The 13,335-nt window shown below is 46.8% G+C and overlaps 2 protein-coding genes across 4 annotated transcripts in view; one reads left to right on the forward strand and one right to left on the reverse strand.

Moving 5' to 3' along the window:
• The window catches only part of LOC308464205 (uncharacterized protein), a gene marked incomplete at its 3' end in the record, with an annotated part of 365,536 nt that overhangs the window by 167,889 nt on the left and 184,312 nt on the right, over positions 1-13,335 (forward strand). The window lies entirely within an intron of this gene.
• Positions 1-13,335, reverse strand: part of PDLIM2 (PDZ and LIM domain 2) — a 53,210-nt gene that overhangs the window by 27,003 nt on the left and 12,872 nt on the right. For 2 of the 3 annotated variants that reach the window (XM_080982565.1, XM_080982563.1), the window contains exons 2-3: positions 9,659-9,779; positions 4,429-4,580 (exon numbers count right to left, since the gene is read on the reverse strand). In XM_080982565.1, the coding sequence (XP_080838691.1) occupies positions 4,429-4,580; positions 9,659-9,751 (245 nt within the window). In that variant the 5' untranslated portion in view covers positions 9,752-9,779. Of the gene's footprint in view, positions 1-4,428; positions 4,581-9,658; positions 9,780-11,690; positions 11,816-13,335 lie in introns of those variants that run through there. The other variant, XM_080982564.1, reaches the window with a different exon arrangement.

Here is a 13,335-nt window from a genome sequence, read left to right on the forward strand (position 1 = left end):
AAACAGTGCTGTATGAGATGAACGCAAGGCTGGAATGGAAACCAAAGCTTTCTTACATCCCTGGCAATGAGCAACACACAAGCCCAAGTCCTCACCTGGCTATGGCTGAAGGGGTCTCCAAAGAACAGTCAGAAACTCCAAAGAACAGTTAGAAACTCAGGGAGAAATGTTTGCTACTTCAGAGAAAGAGAGGCAAAAAGGCACCCAGCACTGAGCTAACTCAAAGAGCTCCAAGCGCCCCACGACAACTGTAGGGTGGGGGCAGGGGAGAAGCATCCTGCTCCAGAGAGGGTGGAGGAGGAAGAGAAAAAGATGAGCCGAAGGCCCCGGAATGAGAGGAATGCTGCCTCCTGAAGCTCCTTCAGTTCGGTTTGTCGGTTTTGGGGTGGTGCCAAGATACATTAAGACTTTCCAACTCTCATCTAGCATCCATTGCATGTCAAAAGCAGAAGAAACAAGGAAAGGGGACCCAGCAGTGAGGCAGAAGACTGACCAAGTGGCCAAGTGGTGCAGAAAGGCATGTTGCTGTACCCTGCCCAGCTGGTCTGCAGAACACTCATGTGCGCATGCCACAGCACTGTGAGCCTACAAGCCAGAGCCTGCAAGCTAGGAGAGGCGTGACAAGGCCATGTCAAGGCTCACACTGCGGGTGTTGAGTGGGACAGTTCAGGTTGAACCCCAGCTGCCAGGCACCACCCGCACGGCATAATGAAAACACAATTATACCGCTTTAAGCCGTGTAAAGGATGCTGAGAGTTGTTAGGAGGAGACCCCTATTCCTTCACGGAGGTACAATTTCCTGAGTTCCCTGTGAAGGAGATTGATTGTTAAACCATTCTGCAAATTGTAGCTGGGGGGCGGGAGGGGTCTCCTAGCAACTCTTACAACTCATAGCAAACTACAGTTCCCATGATTCTTTGGCAGAAGCCACAATTGTGCAAAGCGGTGCAATACCGCTTTAAGTGGATAGCACAGATCGGGCACCAGAAAGGAACTCGAGGAACCTGAGCTAGGGCTGTACCCCGCTCCGCAGCCACTGCCCCCACCCCCACGCACTCCAGGACTCCCTCATGAACTGAACTCAGCTGTGCTGCACCGGAGGCTGCGGGCCAAACTCCAGTATCGGCCAGCACTGGGTGGGGAAAGAGAATATCTGAGTCATGCCACTAGAAGACCACACCCTGGACAGCGGCCTGTTGTCAAATGGCTTTACACAATGCAACAGTCTGCTTCTTCCCCTCCATCCCTCTCCCCACCCCCAAGACAAGGCCAAGTTTCGTCTGTCACAGAGTCTGACTCATCGGAGACTAGGAGATTGCTACCCGTTTCCCCGCCCTGGGCAATACTGCCAGCCTTGCCCACATGTGCAGTGCCCCAAAGGCTACTTCACAGCTCACTAGCTTTGCAGTCACATGCAGGCTCATGTGGGATTATTACAGACCCAGCTGGGCTTATGCAACAGGGCACAGGAAGACTCCAGCACCGGACCCAGCGGGAGGTGCATCTTCAACACGCCTCGAAGCAGAGTTATTCTGGCTTACTTCACTTTCACAGGCCCTTTGAAAGGAGGAGAATCTGTTTGCAAACACAGAGCTTTTTTTGTTTTTGTAAACCTTCTTCCAAAACAAGTATCAATTGCCACCATTAAGAGTTTGAAAAGGGACATTCAGGATTAGCAAGGAGAGTGCCAGTGGGCTGAGGTTTTCCACACACATCTGTCCTGTGCTCTGTAGCATGCTTTGCCCAACAACAGAATCCCAGAAGGGCCTGCCCCACCCTGGCGGTGAGACAAGCTCTCTCCCATTGCCCAAAAAGTCCTCTGCGCTCTGTTGCTCCCTCTCTCTGCACCAAGGAGTTTTAATTTGCCAGCTTTGATAGCTGGATGCCAGGCGCAGCAGGAAAAGTAAGACTAGACTGCTGGGCTGTTATTTTTTGAGCCCACCATTGGTGCTAGTCAATGGGGTTGTTTAAAATGTACTCATACAAAAGCAAGTTAGTTTTTTAGGATTTCTCCCACCTCCCATTGAGAAGAAATGATCACACACACACTACACTGGGAACCGTTCTTGGCAGGCTTTCTAGTCCTTTCAGCAGACAAAAGAAATTTTGAAAGTACTTTGAAACTTGAGGCTCAAAAGCAGAGCAAATTTCAGGCAAATATTTCAGCTACCTAAGAGTAAGGCTTTTTTTATTCCTCCTCCCCCCTCTAAGCCAACTTTCTGTTCTCATGCCTCAGCTGCCTCACTCCCCTCCTCAAAAGCCTTTTCTCTTGCCTTGGCATCTGCCAGGCCTGTGCTTAATCAAAATCCATCTTAATTCTACAAAAACATAACAATAAAATAACAATACACTGCAATAAACATGCATTGTGCAGATTAGGTTTCTGTCATAATTCTTATGGTAGAATTTGATCTTCCTTGGCCACAGAATCTGTGCATGTAGAGTAGACACACCGGTATAAATAGAGCAGAACCAGAGCAGCACCAAGAAGTTGGTTTTGACCCCCTCACACAGGACACCCCTCATCTGCAGGGCTTACCAAGCTACACCTCCCAAGTTCCCTTTGGCACAGAATATACAGACAAGCACTGCCCCTTCCCCCCTACTCCCCAAGAACAGCCCCAGGCTCTAGAACCAGTCAGACCTGGGCAGCAGGAAAACAACTGCCCAAGCTGCTTCTCTTCCCAGCTAATCCGCCCCAGCTTAGCTTTGTGCTGCTTTGCAAACCACTAGCATGCTCTCAGAGCCAAAAAATACAGCTCCTGAACACTGCGCAAGGGAAACCAATAGTCAGTCAACTCCAGCCAGCCAGCCCCTGGCTCTGTCCTTATAACCCACAAGCTGTATTCAGAACAGACCTCATGCCCTATGTACACAAAAGTTCAGGGATTTTAGCTGCTTTGCCCTGCACCTTCCAGGGTACAGCCAAGGAGATGGCTGGGTGCACCATTTCAGAGTGTCTGACCCCTGCAGTCCCCACATATGACAAGCAGGCCCAGAGTGGGCTCCTAAGGACAGACCTTGCTGGGAGAAGGGAAATGTCACAATAACACAAAACAGCAAACACCTAAATGCTCATAGGTTTTAATATACACTTCTTTAAGAGTGTTCTTAAAATGTAAAAAGTCCTAGCACCCTGTCTGTCACCCCAGTTTGTTTGCATTAACTGGCCTGAGAACTGGGACTGGGTTACTTCTTACTGCTCTTTTTCAACATTAACAGAAGCCTCCAGGAGTTAATCCAAGGAGGCCCTGCCCACCTCCCAAGCCTTTAACCCACAGCAGAACGTGAACCAATGGCCAGGAACCTGAGGGCGCTTCCCATAATGGAGGCCACAGGCAGTAGCCTCACAGTTCCCACTTTGGACAGACACAGTCCATTCCTATTCCTGGTGCAACCGGTCCACTCGTCCCTTCGCGTCTTTATCTCAAGAGTGGGCAGATGTCAGCCTTGCATAGCCTAAATTGTTGTTGTTTTGATTTGATTTGATTTTGCTCTTTTTTTTTTTTTTTTTTTTTTACTAGCATCTCATGAATCTGCCAACCAGATCCAGATGCGAAACTGTAGGGTGGAAGAGATTCATTTTGGATTACGGAAGAGGGTGCATCTGAGCACATGTCCAGCACAAGAGTTTGTTTTCAAAACCAGAACTGAGCTCACAGTAACACCCCAAAAATCACAGCTGGTTCCCCCCAAGTGTTTTAGCAGTCAAATTCAGCAGTGGAGGTGGCAAACTTTTTAGGTGTTCCAATTCCAATCTTCTGCAAGTTACCCAGAGAGCAACACTCCACTCTCTACTCCAGCTTCTGTTTACAGTAAGTCGCTCTTGACAGGATGTATTCCTCCTCCTTCCTTTTAAATAAGGCCCCTCACTTTCAATGCAGGAACATCCATGGGCCTTTGCTCAGCAACCACGGATCTATATCTTGAATTTTATGAAATTAAATGGCATTTGTGGGAGAACCAAGCAATTGGTAGAGAGCACCATACTTGCCTTTTGTTAACTGACACAGAAAAGAAAGGACAACCCACTGCAGCTGAAACTAAGAGCTAAAAGCATCCTCCCCAGCTCCTAAAACAGCAGTTCTTGTCCCCCTCAAGACAGGAGAGCAGTTGCTAGAACTTCCCAAAGCAGCAGGATTGCAGAATGGCAGCCCTATTTGTCCACAACCCAAATGGAAATGGAGAGAAGGACTGCAACTGTCCGTCCAGGAAAAAAGCACTAAAATGTTCTTATGTCTGATTATTGACATTGCTCATTCCAGTTTTGTGCCTTTCAGTATTCCTTTATTTTACTTTCACTGATGACATCATTAAAGGCACAGTGAAAGAATGGATGCTCTGATTTGGCTCCCCAAAACTAGGGGGCCAGGAACCTCTGGCGCAATTGCTTATGGTTAATTCGGCCCTTGCTACAGGCAACCTTACCTGTCCACCTGCAGCTGCAGCTGCCCAGAGCTCTGCTTAATCTTGTTCTGTGCTTCCACATTGAGCATCTCGGAAGTGCTCTCTCCATTGATGGAGATTATGACATCACCAGGACGAAGGTCACCTAGAGCTGCTTTGCCATGCTCAGTCACCTGCATGAAGAATGAGAAAGGCAGAGACACATCAAGCTGAAATGTGACTCCTGGGAACAAGCCATGCCCAACTGTGCATCAAGACGAAGGCAGATGAATAGCAGACATTCTATCCCACCAGCTCCTTTATTTATTTAACATGTTAGACTGCTTAATATAATAAAATCTCAAAGTGCTATGGAGTTTGGACAGTTGGCTTCCCCTGGCTCTGTCCCCATAGCCAAACAAACGTCTGCACAAAGGATTTGTCTGGATTAGTTAATAACATGGGCTAAATTAACCCCTATTAAGAGTCTCTGCACCCGCCCATCTTAAAGATTAAAAGTGGATTTGCAATGTGTTATGCTTAATAGAAAAAAGTTAATTAAATCTGACTGAAAACATTCCAGAAGAGTAACAGAGTTAAATCTGCTGTAGCAAAAACATCGAAAGATTCCTGTTGCACCATAAAGGCTAATAAGCGTATTGTGACATGGCCTTTTGAAATGTTTGGCTCTGCTTCACCATGTGCATTTGACAATTTGGGGAAAGAAACTAAGTCACTGTGCATTTATGCTAGAACATCTTATTATGGACTAAGCAAGTTACTGCCATGAAGACCACAAAGAGCAAAATACAAAACTGGCAAAACAACCAGTATTTTTTAACAAGGCCCACTGCTTTTCGGAGAAGTGCCAATTTCTAAATTCATCCAGAGAGTAATCTCCATAATGCCGGTCACTTTGTAAAATGCCTTTCTTATTATTTTAAAAGCACTTTCACCCTACTTTAAATCACTCCATTACATGGCACAGCAAAATCCACGTGTCCAGAAATGTGTGCCTACCAGGGGAGGGGGACGGAAAGAATTGTTCATGCAATGAGGTTGATTGTTGAATTACAACATCCCTTCAATCTTAAACTTACATTATTGGAGTGTGATGGATAATTCTAAAGACAAAGAAGTGTCACACTCCTTATATAAAAGCGTTTGGCAGCCATGAAGAATTGGATATCCAATAAACAGCATCTGCTGATGGTCTTTCTCATGCTGGGCTACAGATTGGTTTTGCAACATTTGAAAAATTGCAGAAATGGGGAGGCTTAAAGAAAGTATATAATTAAAAGAAGGAAGGAGATCACACAAAAATTTTGAGCAATCTCGGAGTTGCTCTTTATCAATTGATGTATTGGAAACAATGATATAATCTGAATGTAACTCAAATTACAAGGAGATTCCAACTAAACATTAGGAAGAACTTTCTGCTGGTAAGAGCTGTTCAAAAATGGAACTGGCTACCTCATGAAGGCAGTGGACTCTCCTTCCTTGGAGTTCGGATGGCCATCTGTCAGGGATGCTTGAGCTGTGATCGCTGCATTGCAAGAGGTTGGACTAGATGGCCTTGGGGTTCCTTCCAACTCTACAGTTCCATGATTCTGTAAGTGTCTTGCAATATTTTAACCATCTTTGTACTCCAGTGATAGTTTCTGTTAAAGATTCCCTTAAACACTGCAGTTTATTACAATAATTTATAGCATACTGTTCCATTTCAAAATAGCGCTCAAGGCAGCTACATAAATACTGAATGTTTCTTTTGTCCTGTATTCTGGAAACATCTGGATGTTAACAATGCATTATTGTGACATGTGATGCTGTTGAAATGCTAGTAAAGAGACCAAAACAACAACACCCTTATCCCTTACAACATCTGTGACTCTTATTCTAGTTTTGTTTTTGCAGTAAAACAGTGACCACTCTCTAGCCAAGTGTCTGACCACAGGTTTGCTCACCTTATGACTTTCTCCTCTCAGAAAGCTGGCAATTAATATTTTGTCTATAACTGAGTGAACGAATAAGGCTGTTGCCAAGGCAAAGGTGTTCACCTGGTAACCCAAGGGAGCAGGAGGAGATCTCTCTCCAGAATTAATACTGGGCGGCTCTATTCCTTAACATGGATCCCTAGACACCAGACTGCAATTCTGGAACAAGTCAGTCTTAACTCACTTCAGACTCCAATTCATTTACAAATGCAAAGTCCACAGGCACCAGCGAACCGGAGGTGAGGAAAGACTTGCTAATGAAAACGTGTGGCCCTTGACTCACCTTGCTCAAGTTCTCCAAGATAAATCATCGTGAAAGGCTATGAGCAAAAGTGAGGTTCTCTTTATGCACACCTGGTGGGCGGAATACAGAATTCCCTGCTCACACAATGACCACCCAAGGGGTGAGGCTGAATCACTCAAAAACCTCCTTCGCAATGCAAACAGGCGGTTGCTGATTTAGGATAATAGCAACCTCTGAAACTATCTCAGGCAGCCCAGATCACATAAACAAGTCCCTAACATCTCCAACAGAAAAGCCTGTGTTGGGGAGGCCTGGCCCCCAATGATTAACCCACACAACCATTGCAGCAGCAAATCTAATGACAGCCTACATTTCTTCCACAGAACACAAGGCAGCATCTAGGGTCCTCAGCCCCCAGAGACACTGACCAGACCCCCCAACCTTCTCAGCTTCAGCTTCAGCCTTTACAGAGGGCAGCCGTCCAAGTGAAGGAGCTCAGGAAAGGCCACCCAGTCCAAGTCCAAGTTAAAGACCAAGAACCCAAAGGAGGGGGGAGCGTCTGGAAGTTGCCCACCCAGAGTCAGCGCCTGGACAGGAGACGGAGCAGCCACGCAGGTCACCTGGTCACAGTTTCCCCCACTATGAGGAAAGGCTTTGCATTTTTTACATTCAATTACGGCAATTGTTTCTACATCTGCATCTTCACATGTAAATCAGCATGTGACATTTTATTCAGATTTATGTCGCCTTTTGCTCTCTTTTTTATTACATATTTCCTGTATTTGGGGCAAGTGGCCACCTTACTCACCAAGGCTGCTGCTTCTGTGCCTTTAACAGATTCTGGCACTGTTTATTTTTTTATTTTAAGAAATTTACACTTCCATAGCAATGCTTTGGAAGAGATTCCACTCTGATTTCAATCTGCCCAGCAATGGGGCAAACAGCATGGGCAGAACACCTTCTGCTTCCTTTTGTGCCAACCGGGGGGAGGGGGAGCAGGGATATTCCCTTGCCCAGCCCTGGAGAGGGGAGTAAGGAAGAAGTATATTAGACCCCTGCTGCTTACAGTCTCCATGTGCAGCACCATAGACTTACAGTCTGTTCCCAGGGAGTTGGTTCCTTGAAGAAATGGTAAACAGGATCTGTTCTCCTCATTATAAACTGAAGGGTCACACTTGGCTCAGTGCCCAGCCCAGAAAAAGGGGCAGCTTCCTTTTAAACCTTCTGCCCCAAGCAGCACATTAAAAAAAATAATATGCTCAGCATTCCAGGATGTCCTGCAAAACCCCAAAGACATTCAATGCAGGAACAGCCGGGCCAACCAATCTCTTCACTCCCACTTTTCCACAGGAAATTCCACTCAGAGCACCCAGCAAGTTGTTCAGCAAAACAGAGCCTGTTTAGTTTGAGGCAATGGTAAAGGTAAAGGTAAGGGACCCCTGGACAGTTAAGCCCAGTCAAAGGCGACTATGGGGTGCAGCGCTCACCTTGCTTTTCGGGCTGAGGGAGCCAGCGTTTCTCCACAGACAGCTTTCTGGGTCCTGTGGCCAGCATGACTAACCCGCTTCTGGTGCAACAGAATACAGTGATGGAAGTCTGAGTGCATGGAAATGCTGTTTACCTTCCTGCCACAGCGGTACCTATTTATCTACTGCGCTGGTGTGCTTTTGAACTGCTAGGTTGGCAGGAACTGGGACAGAGCAACAGGAGCTCACCCTGGCACGCGGATTCAAACCTTTTTTGTTTGAGTTAATGCACTGTGCCTCCTTGTGCAAGTAACTGCTGAAGCTTCCAGCTACAATATAGTCAAGTGCATCTCACCTGTGTGGCCCACAGATTAAGTCTCGTCCACATCAGAGTTTTGTGACTGTCTTCATGTCACACACAGCACACCTGCTCATCTTCCTCTCTTTAGCAGCCCATTCCAGTTAGCATCCCATCTCTATAATTCTGCCTCCAATGTTTTGAGTGCTCATACTTGTGCAGCCAAGGCGGCACCACTGTGCACTTGGGAAAACACTCAGGGCCCACAGAATTCTGAACAACTATTGAAAGGGGAAAACTGACAACCAGGTGGGAGGGCAGAGGAAGAGAGTGGCTGGAAATGGAAGACTGAGGAAGAGACAAGCTCCGTGAAAACCGAGTTTGGTTGGGTCCTTTCCTGTCTCACACTCAGAAGGTGTTTTTAAATGTCCCTAGGGATGGAACTGGGGACTGGCAATGGAAATCAATCAAGAAAGACAAGATTTTAAAATAAGTGGGACAGGGCACCAAAAGGGATGGACAAACCTGTTAATTTTGGTTTCTCTCAATTTCTAATTTTTTAAAACTTAAATTCAGCTCTCCACATTTCTGCAGCAATCTGCACGTTAAAAAAAAATACCCCCATGAAAATTAATCAACATATTAATGTGAATTTATCCTAATAAACATATTTTTGTATGCCGTTTTTATTAGTATACCCCATTTTCCAAAACAGTTTTCCCTAATGTAATGTTCCTTGTACATGTTCCTTGGCGGGAGATGTATAAAACCCGGGAGGATGCTTATGTTTTGTGGATTGTTTAAGAAAATGAAACACGAGGACTGAGCAGGCTCAGCAGGTACAAAATGCTGGCTAACTGAGGGAGGGCAATGAAACAGAAAACTAGAGAAGACGGAAAATGGAATGGAGTGACTGGAACCCTGACCGGGGTTTTCCACACGGCAACCTTTTTATGCAGGGGCCCCCTTTTCCCTTCTTGATTGAAGGTTCCAAGTAAGGAACAGCAGACAATCTTACCTGGTTAGCAGAGGGCGGTGTGGGAGTTAAGTTTCATTGCTATACACACTTTACGTTTCCTTGCTGTGTGTGGATCTCTCGCTGTCTGACTTTCCAGAGTACAAGACAGCAGTATAAGAAGCAGCAGGTCATTTTCCATGCAGAACTGCCTACCCCATCAGCAACATCCATCATGTGGCCCACAGGCCAGAAGGGGAGCTCTGCTGCACTATATGGGCAGCCAGTGGGAGAAACAGGAGACAGGGTACCTACCTTAGATACTATGATGGGCTTCCTGAAGTCCCGTCCCCCTGTGATGCGGAAGCCCCATGGAGCAGGACCCATGAGATTCACATTCACCGCCATGGCAGTTCCACCAGCAGACCCTGTGGGCCTGAAAAGCAAAGGATAAGAATTCTGTCAAGAGAGGGTGATGGGAATGTTGGTGGATAATAGGAAGGAATGGCTGTGCGTTCCAGGAGGGAGAAGATGAGGAAGTGCTCTTGGCCCCGGAAGCAGAGGACGCTGCCTTGTGCCGCCGAGTCGAGTGCAGTGTTGTCCACAGCAACTGGCAGCAGCTCTTTCAGGCAAGGCTTCCTTCTACCCCGTCCTGGAGATGCTGGGGACTGAACCTGGGGTGCTCCACATGCTAAGCAGATGCTCTGCCTCTTCCTCCCCAATTACCAGGACAACTCTATTCATTCATTTATTAGTTGGTCATGTAAAGCTTTTTTATTTTTTATTCTGCTCTTTAGTTGAAGAGGCTCTCAGAGCAGCATATGAAGACCAGAAGTAAGACATTTTCTGTCCTCAGGCTTACAGTCTAAAACACATCACACCTAAGCAAAAAGATGCAGAGGGAGGATGAAGAAAGCAACCACAGGCACCAGTTACAATGACCAGTAAGTGACCAGCTGGGGTGGAAGCAGGGGAATGGCTGCTGCAAGTTGACAGCTGAGAGAGGGTCAAAGGCAGCTATTCTTTCCACAGAGGCAACGAAATAGCCCTGAGTTCCTTCTTCCTCCCTGCTCTGCAGCTCTTGCTAGGCAGCTACTGGAGTGAACCATGAGGCATCTGGTTCATGTGTGCAACGTGGCTTTTCTTTTTAAGGCTGGGGAACCACCAATATCAGGCACAGCAGCTTCCTGGAAACCTAAAGGTGATGCAGCAGTGACTGGATCCAGCAAACTCCCAGCTCATGCAAGCAAAACCGCCATGAGTGAAACTAGCCAGTGGAGAGTGTCAAAAGCGGCCTTAAATTTGCAAGCAGGGTGACCATGCTAACAACTAGCAGAAAGAGCCTTCTCAAAAGAAACATAACAAATATTAGAGAGAGAGGAAAGTCTAAGTAAGTTCCCTTTTGAGAAATTTCAGCTTGGCTACTATCAAGTTAAACTGCACAGGCACACCCCCCCCCCCCCATATGTGTGATTGACTTGTGTGTGACCACTTGCATGCACAGCACTGGGAAATAAATAAATAAATAAATAAATAAATAAATAAATAAATAAAATCATATGAGGAAATGGCAGGAGAGAGCTAGAGAGTCCTTGTGGTTTGTGAGGAAACCCTCCCCAGGGCCCAAGGAGGACATCAGTGAGGACGGAGGAAGCCCCAAAGAGACACGAGGTCCAGTGGGGCTTTGTTAAGGCTGCTCAGCCTCCCTGCCTAGCAGCCGATGCAGGCGGTAGGGCAGCAGCAGCCACCTTTCCGCACATCCTCCAGCCTCCAGGAGGCCCCAGAGCTTCAACTCTAGTTAAAGAAAAAGTTGTGTGGAGAGTGGGGGAGCAGGAAAAAACAGGCGTTTAGAAGCTTTTTAGAGGGTGCTCCCCCACTTACACAATTTTCATTTATGCATGTGGGGGCCCAAGTAAGTGGGAGGATGCCTCTATATTGTTGGTGGTCATACAGGTAGATGAATGAAGCGATGGGCCTTCTCACTGGAGGAGGAGAAGACTGGAAGGAGTAGGGGACAAGCCCACTGCTGCTGCCAATTACATTTGAATAATAAAATTTCATCAACAGTTGTTCCCTAAGTTCTCCACTCTGTTGATGGGGGCTGAAATTACATACGAATATTCTCCAACAGTTCAGCTGGAATCTTCCCCCCCAAATACCTCAGATATTATTTTCTCCAGCACCTTGCAATTTCCCTCACAGAGAAACACTGTCCATAATGTCAACTCAAGGACCCTAGAAGTGGGCTTCCCAATTTTTTTGTCAGGGCTAGAACCCCCAAACCACACAATTCTCCAAGCAATTGCAGCCCCGGCTCTGTTCAGGAGACCTCAAATCCTGGACCTACCTCTACAACCCCCAAACTGAGGTGCAGCAATTGTCTCCAAAGATTCAGCACACCCCAAAGCCCTGTTTCTCTCCTGCACAGTCACCCTCCAGAAGGGGAACTTGAAGACTGAAAAACAGTTGGTTCCTTCCTAGACCACATGATGCGACCGACATTTGCCTTCCTGTCACAGACCACACTTCCGCCCCCCGCCCGCCCGCCCCCAGCCTGCAGGTTCCTCCTTGCCAACCACAAGTGCCTGACAAGGAAAGGAGCTCTAAGCAGAGAAGGGCGCAGAGCAAGTTGCAGATCTAACCATGTCAGACACCTGGAGGAGCAGTAACAGCAGCTGCAGTGATGCTCTCCAGGTGATAATAAAAGTTATAAATCCAACTTTTCTTTTGCTCTGTCCCTCACAGTCAGGTTGATGGTTTATTGCCTGTGCTTTGCTTGGGCATGTTTTCTCCTAACCTGGAATCCCAACTGCAACAAAGTGAACAATGGTGACCCTAGATTTTTATGACAAAGAATGTGACAGCAAAGCCGACTAGAAAGGGCTAACCTGGAATGGCTATTAATTAAAATAATTACAATCATAACTGCTAAATATGTAATAATAGTAGCATATTCCCAGCAGCACACATCTAGGCTGAGTAAGTGGAGCCCAATAAAATATGTTGTTGCATGCCTTCATTTTCACTGCTAGATTTCTCTTCCCCAACCAGGTGCCCTCCAGATGTTTTGGGCTACACTTACTTTGAACTCCTGCCAGCGCAGCTGTATGATGCTTGGCCTGCTGGGAAGACGGCCATGCCAGATGGAGCAAGCAAGAGCCGGTTCTCACATGCAAGTGACCACTTGCGATCAAGTGATGAGCATGCATGTTATGCTCTGTAAACTAATGAATTAAATGCTCTTCTGATATTTAGGTTATCCAGATTGGTTCACACATGTGAACCAGTCCCAAGAGGCCCTCTAGCCCTGCTTCTGCTCCCTGCATAGCCCAAGGTCCACACCAGACGTCATGCAGAGCTCCAAGTTTGGCAATGTACCCTCTGGTGGGTTTACCTTGCCAGAGCATCAACACTGCAATTCCACTTCCATGTCTGTTTTTGACAGAATTCTCTGACATTCCCACAATTCCCAAATGCTAATCTCCTCTTCCTGAAGCCACAGAGAGGAAAACATCCTACTGCAATGTGGTTTTCCTTCCTTAACAAGGAAGTGGAAGCAGGAGCCCCGAAACTTCCATGCAACTTCCAATTTGGCCACAAGTCTTTCATGCACAGAAGCGGCGAATTGCAACCCAAGCGTGGACAGACGCGCCGCTGTGGGTTGCGTTCTTTTCATGTTGCGAACGGGCCTCCAGAACGGATCCCGTTTGCAACCAGAGGTACACTGTACATATTTCTCTCTCTCTCCTCTTTCCACTGACCTCTTTGTCTTTCTTCAGAAGACAGCCAGCCAGATTGTGACCTGCTGCTTGAAGGTTTATGGACTTCCAGGGATGGAGAAGTCCATGATCACTGCAGATGGTGACAGCAGTCACAAAATTAAAGACGCCTGCTTCTTGGGAGAAAAGCGATGACAAACCTAGACAGCATCTCAAAAGGCAGAGATGTTACCTCATCGACAAAGGTCCGTATAGTTAAAGCTGTGGTTTTCC

The sequence above is a fragment of the Podarcis pityusensis genome (assembly GCF_964106645.2).
Source record: "Podarcis pityusensis genome assembly, chromosome: 15".
In the NCBI taxonomy this organism is placed as follows: Eukaryota; Metazoa; Chordata; class Lepidosauria; order Squamata; family Lacertidae; genus Podarcis; species Podarcis pityusensis.